Below are 14,555 nucleotides of genomic sequence, written 5' to 3'. Positions count from 1 at the left end.
TGAGACGAATTTTATCTACACCGATACTGCCGGTGAAGCTGGACGTGCGTATCCGCACCCTACATGTTGGGATGAAATGCTTGGGCGTGAAGTGCCGACCTCGGCACCCGACTGGGGCGTCGGCAGGGGTGCCATCCTCGGTAGAGGGTCCGGCAGTAGACAAGGTTGAAAAGGGGTTCAAGTCCGAGATTTTGATTATTGCAGTATGGAACTTTCGGACGCGAGTGCCGGAGCGACCTTCATTTAGAGAGTGGTGAGTAGCATGTTAAAGGGTACGATACCCGTGGATAGATATGATTGACACTTGGGGCAAGACGTCCATATGGAGAAAAGGGTGTGAGAATGCAAAGCATATATCAAGGTTGACTTGCGGTCAGTGGGTAATAGAAGACTGGTCGCATTTGAAAACCTTGATCGGAGTCTTACCGGCAAATCCATAATCAAATCCCGAGTTTATTGTCAAGGTACAGTTGGGCTACTACCTAAGATAAGCAATCAAGTGTCTCACAAGTGGAATTCAGAAACCCGGCAATTGCAATATTGATCGTTAGAGGTGCGACTTCCGTTTCCGTCAAATTGATTCTTCTCCTTAGAACATTCTGAGTGATAATTTAGCCGAATCCGATGAAAGCATTGTCGCTATTTGCGTCTGTGAGGTGCAGCCGTGTAACAGTGTAATGGACTTCAAATGGCAGATCGATGTTTACATCTCTTGTCGCTGAGCTGATTAGCAAGGCTTAATTCTACAGTGAACCCCGCTAAAGTGACATTTCCACCGGCTCACTATCTGAAAAACAAAAAGTATGTAGGGAACTTGGGCATTGCTTGCTTCAAAATTCACTTAAGCACTGGAGACTAAATTGCGGGCTGACTGTGTGTATGTTGCCAGATTAGATTTCAGAGGCAAGGGTCTCTGTTCATTGCCTCTTTTGAGTTTTTTTGCTAATCATAGTATGAGACCAATGTCCGGAAAGAGTCCAGACACCTGTTTGTATGTGACATGATATGACAACAGCATCGACTATTTGGATGTGGTGAGCATGTCAAGAAAACTTGCTACGTGGGTGACCAGTATGTACATGTACGAGGCATTGGAAGGGGAAACTACAGATCGGCTTCGTGATAAACTTGGGCGGGGTCTGAGCAAGCTTGAACCATTCGGTTGATACCATTTCGGATAATCTACATTATCATTGCAATCAGTGGTTGAACTTCGTATACACTCGTTTCCGATAGTCTTTGGTTTTTTCCTCGGGGTTGAACGGATACGCGGTGTGGGTCTCTTTTCGGGAGAAACGCGGCGGCACGGTAAAAACACCGGCGGAGGTTCAGCGGAGATTCCAGTGCAGTTTGGTGCTTCTTTGAGTTACTAGAATTGAGGTCACAAAGGACATATCAGGAACTGCAAACCCGTTCATGATAAATGTGTAGCCGCATTACCAGAGCACTGTCCAGCGAAAATGGTTTGGTACACACACGAAGCGCGAAACTTCACGTCAGAAAATGGCGTTGGTTTTCCACACACAAGAATGACAGCCGAGGCAGAGCTTTTGTAGCAACTTAGAGCCTTTTGAGTTTGCGTGTCGAACCTACGGGTCTCCTCGCTGTACTGCTCATGCTGCTCCCGAATTTAAATGGCAGCCCAAAGCAGAGATATCTGGAAAGGCAACAATTAGCACCACTGTCATCGCCGCCTATCTCGTTGAGTTGACCACACAGTTAATAAGGAACTTAGAACATTCTATTCAAAGGGCCGTTCATACCAGATTGCATAGCCTAAGCATAGTTTGTAGTCCCAACGCCTGAGAGCTGATACTATCAAGGCATCTTCAGCTTCAAGTATCCCTCAGTATCATGTTTCTCGCCGGGCTCCTGGCGCTCATCTCCTGCTTCTCCCACAAGCTCTTTCAAACCCCTCACCGCTCTTTCTCCGAGGGCTAGTAAGCTACCCATGCCGAGCATTTCCAAAACACTAATTTCAAATCCAAATACCCCTTTCCACCACCCGCGCATTTCTACTGCCACCAAGCTATCGAGTCCAGCATCTTGAAGCGACATGCTCACGTCAATCTCTTCTTCGTTCTCAACCGGCTTCAATAGTAAGTGGAACAACTGTACCGCAATCTGTCTTGCAATAAACACCGAGGCTTCCGACGAAGCCAAGATGGATATGTCAGCAGTTGCAGATTTCAAGAATGCAGAGAGAGCACCTTGCTCCGAAGAAATGCTGGCTGCAGATTTCTGGCTGTTTCCCAAGTTGAAGTAGTACCCCATTCGCCGATCTTCTTTCCATGGGACTTTGTTCGCCGGGTCACTCAAAGATGTGAGACTGCGATGGCCGATCACGACCTGAGCGTTGTTGACAAAGAAAGACGCTCTTGGGTATTGAGCAATGGGTTCGGGTGCGCCGAGAACCAATGCCAGGGCGTCCAGTAGTTGAGGGATTCTGATGCCGTAGATACCTTGTCCCATCAGTCTCTCCATTAGTATAGGGTTGTCAGCCACATAGCCCGAGTCCATCATAGCGCCAACATCAACGACACCAGCCTTCAGGCCCAAACTCTGCCGGTACTGTACGAAAGCGTCAAGAAACGTGTTCGCTCCAGCATAGTTGGCCTGTCCTCTCTGCCCATAAGTACCGGAGATGGAACTGAAGAGCAAAAAGAAATCTAATTCCAAGCCTGCGTTGATACAGGCGTGATGGAGGTTCCACGTCCCTTTGACCTTTGGGTTTACTGCTGCTGTCCACTCGTCATGGCTCATATTGGCAAAGCTTTGGTCCCGCAGAACCATCGACATGTTGATCACGCCGCGGACTGGGCGCGATCCCGCTTGGATGGCTTGGTCGACATCCGCTAGCGAGCTGATGTCTCCTCGGACGGCGATGGCTGAGCATCCCTGGGCTTCGAGCTCGGCGATAAATCTTTGGTCCTCTGCTGTCTCTCCGCTCTGTCGGGACAAAAACACCAGATGCCTTGCTCCATGCTCGATCATCCAGGTAGAGACAGAACGCCCAAGACCGCCCAATCCGCCAACAAGGAGGTAGCTGGAGTCGTGATCAAAAGAGGGCTGGCCGTTTGAAGCAGATCCGACTGCTAGAGTCGTCTTCATTGACTCCATCGTGACCACGATTTTGCCGATGTGCTGGCCCTTCTGCATGTACCTGAAGCACTCTTCCACCATGTCGGCGCCGAAAACCTTTGTTGGTGTGATCGGGCCAATGTACCCCTGCTCATAGTACTCGACGATTCGTCTCAACAATCTAGTGATCTGTTAGGAAGGTAACGCAGCCCTCGAACTCCAAGCATTCGTACCTGTTTCCTTCTTTAGGCTTAATTTCGATCAGATGTCCAAGATCAACGCCGTGGTAACTCCGGTTCAGCTCGAAGACATTCAGTGCGAGCTTCCCGTTGCCGATCAGGTCACGTTTCCCAATCTCAATCATCTTACCGAACTCCGCAACACAGTTCCATGAGGCATGTAACAGCTCTCCGCTGAGAGAGTTGAGCACAACATCTACACCCCGACCGCTAGTCAAGTCTTGGATACCCCCAAGGAAAGAATCGTTCCGAGAATTGAGGATTCGTTCTCTGGGAATTCCGTATGTCGACTCAAGGTATTGCACCTTTTCATCACTCCCGACGGTGCAGTAGATTTCTGCACCCACCATCTTGCAGATCTGGATTGCCGCAAGGCCAACACCTCCACAAGCAGAGTGAATCAAGACAGAATCTCCCTCGGTGAGACGACCAATGTCAAGCAGGCCATAAATCACAGTCGAAAATACGCATGGCATGGTGGCAGCATCTTGGAATGCCAACGAGTCTGGAATCTTGACGCATAACTTCTCCGAAATTGTGATGCCAGTGGAAAAGCAGCCGCCGCCAAAGACAAAGACTTTATCGCCGGAGACAAGAGTTGTAACTTCGGGTCCAGTCTCACGGACTATTCCAGCGGCTTCCAGACCGAGACTGCTCATGCTTGAGTCGACAATGCCCATGGCTATGAGAACATCCTACAAGCTGTCAGCGATACATCACATGTAGTGTTATTTTCAAGCGTAAAAATCTCATGCTTACCTTGAAGTTCATGCCGACAGCTTTGGCTTCAATAAGCACATCATCGCCCCCCAATGGCTGTTTGGCCTTCGGATACCAGTCAAGCGTGTTCAGACGGCCGTATCTACCGATGCGTAGATCATGAGTCAAGTCGCCAGGATCTGAACGACAAGCTTGCAGTTCATCGTTGATACTGATGGGATACAATCTGGGAATGTGTACCGTCCCGTCCAATATGCTGTACTCGTACTCCGACGAGCTTCGTGTACCATGACGAGTCCTCTGGAACTTGTCTATAACCTGCGAGATAGCGCTGAGCGAAGACGAATTGATCTTATCGACTTCACAAGTTGCAAAGTCTAAGCTCAGTTCATTTCTAATAGATCGTGCAGCACCGATAGTCTGCCCCCATCGTGGGTCGAAGCACTTGAGTTGAGAAGAGCCGGTAAGCCAAAGGATTCTAGCCTGTTGATTCGAAGCTTGTGTGACGAGTCCACGGAACTTGTAGAATGCCTCCGGGCTGATACCATCGAAGAATGGCGTCTTAAGATCAAGCACTGAGATGAACTCGCTTGATTCAGATGGAAGACCATCCGAGATGTCGTGCAGAGTCACACTCGGCGAGCCTTTTTCCGTCAGAACGTCTCGCAAGCTTTTTCCGAGGCCCAAAGAAGTCAAGTCATGCAATATAGTGACACCTCTGGGAGTAGTGGCGGCTGGCATGGGCCTGGCTGTCATGAAAGCAAGCAAGTTGTTCGGACGGTCGGAGTCATAGGCAACGTCCTCGAGGCCATTGAACCCGGCATTCCTGAGTTCCAATTCCCAACGCTCCGGCGAAACATGTGGCTGGTCGGGTCTCTGGTCCTCAGCTCCAAGCCACCAGCCTGGAAGAATACCCATGACGAAATTGAGCGGTAAGGCATCGTATGACAACTCTTCCATGTACAGCCTCCCCTGGGGCTGCAGCAGTTTGCGGACGTTGACCAGAGTCTCCCTCAGACTTGGAGTAGCATGAAGAACGTTGGCCGCAACCACCAAGTCGTAAGTCCCGGGCTCAATACCTTGCTCGGTTGGGTCTTTGGATATGTCAAGCACCTTGAAAGACATGTTAGAAGAAGAGCTGAATCTTTCTTTTGCAGCCGAAAAGAAACCGGCAGAGATGTCGGTATATGTGTATTCGGAATACAGTGATGCGCCCGTCGGTCCTCTCAACCAGTCAAGAACTTTGCTTGTAGTTCCACCCGTCCCAGCGCCAACCTCTAAGATTCTGAGATTTGGCTTTGAGTGGCCAAGTGCTCGGAAGAGTGGCTCTCTGTTTGTGATGTTCAAGGAGTCGTAGACAGAAGTTAAGATGTTGTTTGGCAACAAAACCTCGAGAGGCTCAGTTTCGCCTCTGAAAATCGGGCCAATGTGTTCCAGAACGACACGCATCGCAACGTCGAGAGGACCAAAAGGACCCAGATCAATGCCATTACTGTTTAGATCTTGGACATCGGGTAGCACTGGTTGCTGTTGCATCCAAGCGAGGAATCGTAATAGGTGCGGCTGCACACTCACTACACCCTCTAATCGTCTCAACGCCTCCTTGATATAAGACAGCGTGAGATTTCGGGTAAGGCTGAAGGCTTTCTGTTGAGAATGAGGCTTGATCAGGTCCGAGATCTTGAGGAAATCAATATCCGCCTGCCAGAAAATCCTTGCTCCTGCATGAGGATCGACATTCTCTTCTGCCACGTCGTTTTCTAGCGGACTTAATTTCACTCCCTTGAGTGAGAGGGCCGTCCCTTCTTCAGAATCGAGTCCAAATCCACTTCCCAAAAGCAGTCCTCGCGGGGTCTGAGTGGCCTCGACCTCCATTCGTACCTCAGAATCACAATCGTAAAGATCAAGGGCTTCGATGGATGTCGGGACGTTCATGATGTTGAGTTTGTGGCCGATGCCCTTCATTGCAGCAACGCTGAATAGTTGGAGAAAGAAGTCTACTTTGGTTGGATGAATTGCGTAGTAGGAATCGTTTTGAATGGTATGTGTTGCTGTACCAGCAGACACATTCTCTGCCGGAGAGCAAGTGACGTCCGACAAGCCTTGAAAGTAAGGGCCATAGTTGGCGCCGACATTGCGGAGAGCTTGGTACCATTTTCCAGAATTGACATCGCGTGGAAGATCCCGAAGAGGTTTCTTCAAGGCTTGAGCCTTGTCTTCGAGGGTTTTGACTTGCCCGCTGCAATGCTTCATCCAAGTGGAGCCATTGAAGGAGGTAACTGTGAAATCCCACCAAGAACTATCGAGGCTGTCTGTAAGCCTCTCTTTCCGGAGACTCGTAATAACTTCTGTGGCCTTGTTCGCACTCAATACCATTGCCATGTCAATTACAACGTTGCGCATGGAGTAGCCGGCGAAGTCTTTCGTGCCGAGTTGCCTCGCAGCTTCTCCAGCCATACCAATGTAGCCCGCGCATGGAAAGATGACGTCGCCCTTGATGTTGTGGTCGGAAATCCATGGTACATGGTCCAAAGACAACATGTTGCGAAACACCGGCTCGTTGAGACTGCTTTCGGTAACCCTTACGCCGAGAATCTCGTGTTTTGGGAACCTTCGGTGCCGCCACTCATCGGAAATGCGACTTGAAAAAAGCAACGAGTGGTCATGATGCCATGGATATGAGGGCATGTCTGCTACCACATTGGCAGTTCGTTCAGGATTGGTGAGAAGGTTGAAGTCAATTTCCATGCCGAGTTGCCAGAGTTGTCCAAGAGCTGCCAAGAATGACTCTGTCGCGTTCTTTGCCCTTACGAGACAGGATGCGTAGGACAGGTTCAAGGAGAATTGCGCAAGAATCTGCCGTAAAGGACCGGCCAAGGCCGAGTGCGGCCCAACTTCGAGAAAAACTAGGTGGTTGCTGTTGTGAGTCTTGTGAGCTTCAATCAGCTTAGTAACAGCTGCGTTGAAAAGCACCGGAGATTCAAGGTTTGACCTCCAGTAATGCGCATCAGCCACCCAACCCGGAGGTAGGAGGCTGCCGGTCACTGAAGAAAACATCAAAGGAGAGGATGTGGCCGTAGACTTTGAGGCATCGATATGAGGAGATGACAAAGTGAGATATCGATCTCCCACTTCCTGCATGTGGTGAGAATGGTATGCGGTATCGACCTTGAGTAGACGAGCGAGGGCCTCGGGCTTTGCCGCCCGAATCTGCGTGAGAACTGCCCCAACGAGATGAGTATCACCAGAAATTGTGACGCTTGAAGGCGAGTTCTCGCAAGCGATCCCGACGCCTGGTCGCAGGAACGGAGTTACATCAGTTCGACCCATGCCTACTGCAGCCATGGCACCCGATTTGGTGACTTCTGATGAGACTACTCCGCGATAGTATGCCGCTGCAATCGCCTCGTTCGATGTCAGCTTTCCGCAAGCATAAGCAGCAGCCATCTCTCCAGAAGAGTGGCCGATGACAGCAAACGGTTTGATGCTCGCTGTGGCTCGGAGGGTATCTACTAGGGCAATCTGTACAGCAGTGCAAAGCGGTTGAGAGATATAGGCTTCGTGAAGACGACTCGACTCTTTTGGCTTGCGAAGCTCGTCCATCAAAGTCCATGATGGCCCGTCCGGAAGCAGACTCAAGACTTTGTCCATATGCCGAATCGATTGTGCGAATACTCGGTTGCTCAACATTAGCTCTAGCGCCATGCCTGGCCACTGAGCTCCTTGGCCAGTGAATACAAGAGCGAGATCCGCGGGTGTGCTGGGCGACTTCGCAAATGTCGACGTACTGAGCTCGACCCCGTTTCCCATGATTGAAAATGCCCTGTGCGGTAGGTGAATGCGGCGGGTGGCGAGCGTATACGCTATATCGTTGAGAGAATCCGGATGTTCGGCGATATACTTCTGATTGTTGACAACTTGTCGTCTCAATGAATCAGCCGTGTTGGCAGAGTATGTCATGAGCTGTGCCTGGTCCCAAATGCTTGACGTTGAGTTTGGAAAAGATGGGCGTCCAAAGCGACCAAGAAAGCTCGCCGCAGACTCGACTACGACGTGTGCATTGGCACCTCCGATTCCAAAAGAGTTGACAGATACCCGCTCGATTCTATCTTCCGGCCAGGGTGTTGGTTCAACTGGAACTTTGAGATTCTTCTCCTCGAACGGAATCTTCGGATTGGGACAGTCGAACTTGATATTAGGGGGAATAGTCCTGTGCTCTAAGGCCATGATGGACTTGATGAGCGATGTGATGCCGGAGGCACCCTCTGAGTGACCAATATTGGGCTTACAAGAACCGATGTGAACTCCAGAATCACCAAACACCTTTGCAATGGCTCTCGTTTCGATAGGATCGCCCGCGGGAGTACCGGTGCCATGACACTCCACGAATCCTGTCAGGGCAATACCCGTTGCACTAATAGCTGCCATGCTATAGGCACGACGAATCATTGCTTCGTGACTTTCGAAACTCGGGATAGTCAAGCTCGGTGTTTTGCCGTCTGCGTTGGATGATGTTCCCCGAACAACGGCACGAATCGGATTGCCGTCTCGAATGGCATCGCTCAGTCGTTTAACATAGACAGCATTAACAGCTTCTCCTCGGGCATAGCCGTCGGCAGCTGCATCAAAAGTTCGGCATGAGCCGTTTGGCGAGAGAACTCCTTGCTCAGACATGCTAACGTATAGCCCAGGTGCCAAGATGAGATTAGATCCGGCAACGATTGCGGCATTGCACTGGCCGTGCTGGATAGACATGCAGGCCTCGTGAAGCCCAATGAGGGCGGAGGAACAGCCCGTTCTGATGGTCATGCTTGGTCCTTTGAGGTCGTACTCATAGGAAAGCCGATTAGAAAGCATGAAGTCTCCGTAGCCGGTAATCTTGTACTGGCCAACAACTTCGCTATCCTTGGTCAAAGTCTCGAGCCAGTCTTCACCAAAGCATCCAACAAAAGTCCCAATCGTCTTGCCGCGATAGTCAACTTCGCCGGCACTTTCCAGACACTCTCTAGTCAGCTCGAGGAGTAGTCTTTGCTGAGGATCACCTCTCTCAACCTCGTTTTTGGGCATTCGGAAAAACGTAGTATCAAGCGCCCCAAGATCGACGGAGTCATCTAAGAAGTATCCATGCTGGGTCTTGATGTGACCAGGTTTTCCGGTATCAGAGTAGTAGCTGGATGCATTGAACCTGGACTTGGGGATCTGGCATCGGGCGTCTTTCTTATCCACTAGGAATTGCCAGAACTCTTCAGGGGTTGCGATACCACCAGGTAGTCTCAACGCCATGCCGCAAATCGCAATGGGCTCCATAGCATTTGGCGGAGCATCCGCCGACCCCAATTGCCCATTTGGCTGCAAGAAAATCGCGTATTAGAGATGATTTTCAGACTCATTACGGGGAGAGACCTACAGGCGTTTCTGCAATTGATTCCATAAATGGCGCCATGGTATAATTATCAACGACTGCCCAAAGTGGTGGCTATGTTTTGCTTCGCAACCAAACGTGTAAGATGGGTAACGAAAGCTAGATCTGATGAACCTATCCGATGAAGATGAGCACTTCAGGCGGGCAAGGACAAGCTTTAGTAAATCTCACCCTGACTGTCATACCAGCAAAAGTAAGTAGTGACATACTTTTGCCATTCTAGGCAATTGTTGGGTTGGCGTCAGCAATCTTGGTCAAAGGCGATCTTGGCAATGTTGTTTGATTCCCAAACGTAGATAATGCTGTCTCAAAGAGGGAAAACTGTGGATGAATACGCGTCTGGACTCAAATCATTCTGACGTGCAGTAGATCGTGGGTCGACTATTGAAAGCCGCATATCCGCCTCGGGCGAAATAGTGGCACTGATACGTCCAAAGTCCACAAGCATCCGACGTCAGACTTCCAGAGGTAGGGCCGGGACGTGGAATATTGGACGAAAGATCCAACGTCAGCAAAGGCTCCTCCCGACCAACATGCACCAAAGTCCTTTTTTTCGCCCCTTACTGGTACCAAGACTGTTTGCTTATCGTGCCGAGCCGTCGTAGATGCAATCTGAGTAATGATAATGTCTTTCATTCCTGTTAAGTGGATCGGCTGGGCAATATTCAAGACAGTTAGTTTCTGGGGTATCTCGTATCACAATTTGATATCAGTGATGCCAACTTACTGGCATCTTGTACATCTCTGAAGTCGAGATGGACTGTGCCGTGATAGACTCTGGAGGACTCAGTGACTAATCAGGGACAGCCCGGGGTGCCCTGCAGAGCAATGAGTTCAAGCTATTCGTAAGGGACTTTCGTCGATAAGAACATTCTGGTCATCGTTGAAGGATTTAGATGGCAAACTATCGACAAGCACCTGTTCAATCACAGTTGAGCTAATGCCTTCGGACCCCATGTTCCCTTTCCGGCAAACGCGAGTCCCGCACCGCCGTAAAACCCCGGCAGTGTCCGGCTTGAGAGTGCGACTTTGGTTACCTTTGCGGCGGTGCAAGTCCCAAGTTCTAAGCTGGTTGGATCTTGCGCAGGTGGAAGTCTTCAGATCCTGAATGCGGGCAATTCGCTCCATTCTAGGCATGCCGTATATCTGGATACCGACTGGAGGGTTAGGGGCATGCAGGATAAATACCCCTAGCTGGCATTCTCAACGGCTCACCTGCAGCCAAGGCCCTCTAAACGAATGAAGATAGTCAAGTAATAACGTGTATTGATTGCCCCGATTCGGTGCAGTCGTATCCTTGATGATGATGTGTTGGCAGCCCCGATTTCCCAGAAACGTAAAGACCAGAGCGCTGAAGCACTCGTCAATATGGAAATGCATCCCCATCATGATGATGAGTCGAGTTTCAGGATTCAACAAGTATTCAGCGAAACACTCTCGTCAAGAAGGAGGATATGTGTAATCAAATAGGCTTTTTTGAGCCTGACTTTGTGTTCTGTTGCTATCCCTCTCCAACCCAGTCGCCGTGGTAGCGGATGTCCTTTCCTTCGTTCTGCGACCCCCCAGTGCCTTTTTCACAAAGGCTTTTGTCCACTCCAGAAATGCATCATACCGTAAGCATGTACATTAGGGTCTCTCATGGCATTCCGACATTCGGCGAAGAGAACTTCCATCTCAATCTTACTCCATCCCAACAGCTCAAAGTGGATTGCACCTACTACCGGGAAGAATTCTTCGCAGGCCGTACGGTAATACATGCCAATTAGTCGCATAATTCTGAGGGAGGAGATTGTTAGTGTGTCACAAATCATATGTTTGGACTTTCTGACGGCACTTACTTATCCCTGGGCCATGTGCCATACGGTAACTTCACTGTGTGATGTTGGATGTTGACGAAGCCGGCCTGCTCCAGATACTGCCGTCCAAACACAGCGGCATGAGAATTCGTCCCAAACTTCGCGAATGCTTCTACGAGATGGTTCGTGAAGCGGACAAGGGGCCAGTCAGAAGGCATCGTGCCATCGTCACAGTGAACTTGGCCGTCAACATCCTGAAGCTCGACCCAGCCGCCGGGCTTCATGTGCCTACAGGGCGTAATTAATTTAAAGTACGGGAGAGGTGGAGATTTCAAGTCAAAGAACATACTCGAACGCATTCCGTAGCAGGCCAACGGGTGACTTGAGAACAGGCACCATGTTTCGTAGGTGGACAAAGTCAAAATTTGTGCCGTTCAACCAAGTATCCTCAACATCATCTACTAAGAACTTGACATTCGGTGGTACCCAAACGGGCTGGATGGGGCTCAAGTCGAGGCCATGGATCTCCGCGCTTGGGAATAAATCGCCCACTGTTCCTTCGGTTAGCTGACCTATCCCCTTTCCGCATGTTCTTGTTTCTCAGAGAGACATTCGGATATTTTCACTCACTCTCAATTGCCCAGATACCAGTTCCCGTACCGAGATCAATAATCTTCTGCGGGTTATCCCCGATGGGCGCAAAGTAAAGCTTCCCGTCCGTGGCTTCCAGCATCATCGCATGCAACATGTCCTCGCGGTTTTGCTCCGTCTCGTCGTTGGGGATCGGGTACCGTCCGTGTCGGAACTTATGGTAACGCCGGCCGTGCTGGAAGCTATGCTCATAGACGCTAGAGTTCAGGGAAGTTGAGTCAGTCCTTTGACTCCTGTCGTCGTCTATCGATGATCCGTCAAAGACGCTGGGAGTAAATTCATCATCATCGTCGGTGCCCCCGGCCTCGAGGGGATGTTCGGCGGAGGGCCCGGCGAAGCTTTGTACAGGAGGGCTGGAAATGCTTGATTGGGCTGGAACTGGATCGGTTGATGTCGTCGTTGCATCGGAGACTGTCGTCGTCGTCGTCGTCGTCTGCTCCGTACTTGAACCGCCAGCCGTAGGTGCGGCAGATCCTGACGCTGCTGTCTTTTGTTACCACCATCCTTCTGATAAGACGCGATCCGACGCGACAATTGTGATATGATATGTGGTTTCGAGGTTTTAATCTCTATAGGGCCACCCCCGAATTCGAATAGTCAATTTAGCTCACCATCATTGTCGCGTCGTGAGCCCTCAGAAGGGCCCCTGCTAGGGCTTCCGGGATTGCTTGCTGTGCCCATCGTAACAGCACGGCTTGGACCTTCTTGAGTGTATGCGCTCAAGCTACCGCCGTACTCGGGCCTTTGAAGCTTAGTTCGCGTGAAATCCAAAGCCTCGCCAAGTTCTGTGAAACTGTTTGGAATGAGGATGAGTGAGAGAATGACAATGTTTTGGTTGTGACTTCGCGTCGTAATCTCTAGCGGCCCTGGCTCCGAAGGTCAAGCTACCCTAGCCTGGATGACCCATGAATCGGACCACCCGTCACTCAACCTAGTGAACGGGAAGTCTGTCCGAGTCAAGAGTGTGGAGGCGGGGTTGCTGAAAAGTGCGTCCGGGTGCGCTCAGAGGTCTAGGCTTCTTATTCGTGCAGGGGATTAAGGTTTGGAGAATGGAATGCGTTTGTCTTGCAGAGTACTCTTCCTCCCATCCTCTGTATGCTGGCTTCAAGGGACTCGGCGAGATCGTGAGACATCTGGGCTAGCGTAGATAACAGAAGGAGGCCGACCAAGGAGCAGACGCGGCAGATTTAGATGGCTCGCGAGGAGAATTATCCGGCCGGAAGGGGTCCATGGCTTATGAGTGACTGTCACGAAGGCCCCAGAGATTTGTCGGCCTGAGACACAACGCAAACCGAACGCTAAGAGCATCTCGAACAAGCTCATCAACGCCAGCAAGGGCAAGCGATGTCCTCCATGTTCTTGGCTTTCATTGACGCCGATGAGGACATCGATCAAGGCTATACAATAGTGCGGACAAGCAGCGTCGGGACAGGGACACGGAAAAGGTACATTCCTCTTCTGCGGTTTCTTCTGGCCAGCGACGGATCGCTACAGCGCTTGCGCTACGATCGTAATTGTGGCACGTCCACCTGCCAGACTGGTATTGAGAGAGGGGAATCATGTCATTCTTGCCGCCGCCTCTGCCATTGATGACTGCAGCATTACCCTGGAGCCTGTAGGAACTTCCCCCTTGCACACCAGTCACTGTTCGCCGGTGAGGCGTGCCTTGTACGGAGTACCTTAGTGCTGGTGGGACAATTGGTGGCGTTTATTGGGTCTCGTTAGGGCAGTTCAAGCCGGTATCATCCATTCCCAGGTGCCCGGTTATCAGGTTGAGGACTCGGGTCGAGTACTGTTCTAGCCCTGCTAGGCCACTTCTTTCCACGCGCTGGACAGCCAATCCTCCGCATTCCGGTTTACTGTCGATTCTTGACCGCTGAGTTACAGGTTCACGAAACACGTCCATCTTCAACTGAATCTCCATCGCTCGTTCCTGTCAATCGTAGTCCATTACTAAGACTCTTGCGTCCCAATTCCCTGCGGTCATCGAATGGTCGTTCTCCTCTATACATTCGTGTTTAGTGGACCAAACCGTCTGAGAATGCAAGCAACGTCATTATCAGACTGATCGACTGCGTCCTGACTTCCGAATCCCCATGAGAGCCAAGGACCATTCATGTGCTTTATCTCCTCAAATACTCAAAACCATCGACCTGCATTGCATCCGAGGTGCGTATCTACCCACAATCTTTCGCTGCACCTATAGCTGGCAGGGCTGATATGTGATGAGTCGCACAGCGCCCAACTGCATCTCGCTCTACCGGGAAGTGGTAGCGGAGCTGATCGCAAAAAGCAACGGATGTTCAGGCCTCTATGCAGTCCCAGCCCACACTGACCCCGATCTCCGGCGGTCGGCAGTCAGACTTCCGATCCTTCTGCGCTCATCATGCTGTGTAACTCTCGGCATACGAATCCCACGATGACTGAGTATTTAAGATTGAGAAAAAGAAACTCCATGACAAGTACACCTTTTGGTCATGATTCTGACGGTCAAAGTCGACAGATATTAGTCGAAAATGACTTGTAGCTTGCCACGTTGCCTAGACCTTGCAGCGTGCAGCGGGGAAGCATCAATTAGCTGCCGGCCGGTCTGCTACCTCGAAAGGGGCTTTCTCCGACCCTAACGCGTCCGTTGCATTCCAATCT

General features: G+C 50.6%; 2 protein-coding genes across 2 annotated transcripts; both read right to left on the bottom strand.

The window, feature by feature from the left end:
* Window positions 1–1,818: 1,818 nt before the first annotated feature.
* On the bottom strand, window positions 1,819–9,483 carry HER10_EVM0008552 (putative KR domain-containing protein; the record flags this gene model as incomplete). The annotated part of the gene is made up of 4 exons (XM_035478069.1): window positions 1,819–3,262; window positions 3,315–4,015; window positions 4,080–9,389; window positions 9,448–9,483. The coding sequence occupies 4 exons, from the start codon at window positions 9,481–9,483 to the stop codon at window positions 1,819–1,821; spliced, it is 7,491 nt and encodes a 2,496-aa protein (XP_035331670.1).
* A 1,469-nt stretch (window positions 9,484–10,952) lies between these two features.
* On the bottom strand, window positions 10,953–12,859 carry HER10_EVM0005440 (methyltransferase). Its single transcript, XM_035475058.1, has 5 exons — window positions 12,521–12,859; window positions 11,889–12,392; window positions 11,608–11,809; window positions 11,301–11,546; window positions 10,953–11,238 (listed from the first exon to the last, which is right to left on the bottom strand). Exons 1-5 carry the CDS (start codon window positions 12,588–12,590, stop codon window positions 11,037–11,039), a joined length of 1,224 nt encoding a protein of 407 aa, XP_035331475.1. The 5' UTR covers window positions 12,591–12,859; the 3' UTR covers window positions 10,953–11,036.
* Window positions 12,860–14,555: the final 1,696 nt, after the last annotated feature.

This window comes from Colletotrichum scovillei (assembly GCF_011075155.1).
Source record: "Colletotrichum scovillei strain TJNH1 chromosome Unknown Contig00007, whole genome shotgun sequence".
NCBI lineage: Eukaryota > Fungi > Ascomycota > Sordariomycetes > Glomerellales > Glomerellaceae > Colletotrichum > Colletotrichum scovillei.
This window is presented reverse-complemented; position numbering and strand designations above follow the sequence as displayed.

What these genes read in the sequence shown, in the direction of transcription:
- HER10_EVM0005440 (XM_035475058.1), bottom strand. Translation starts at nt 12,590, where the DNA reads ATGGGCACAGCAAGCAATCCCGGAAGCCCTAGCAGGGGCCCTTCTGAG. An exon ending in TGGTATCTGGGCAATTGAGA is followed by an intron (nt 11,810 to 11,888) that starts GTGAGTGAAAAT and finishes CCGAAGGAACAG; the next exon opens with TGGGCGATTTATTCCCAAGC. An exon ending in CTGCTACGGAATGCGTTCGA is followed by an intron (nt 11,547 to 11,607) that starts GTATGTTCTTTG and finishes TACGCCCTGTAG; the next exon opens with GCACATGAAGCCCGGCGGCT.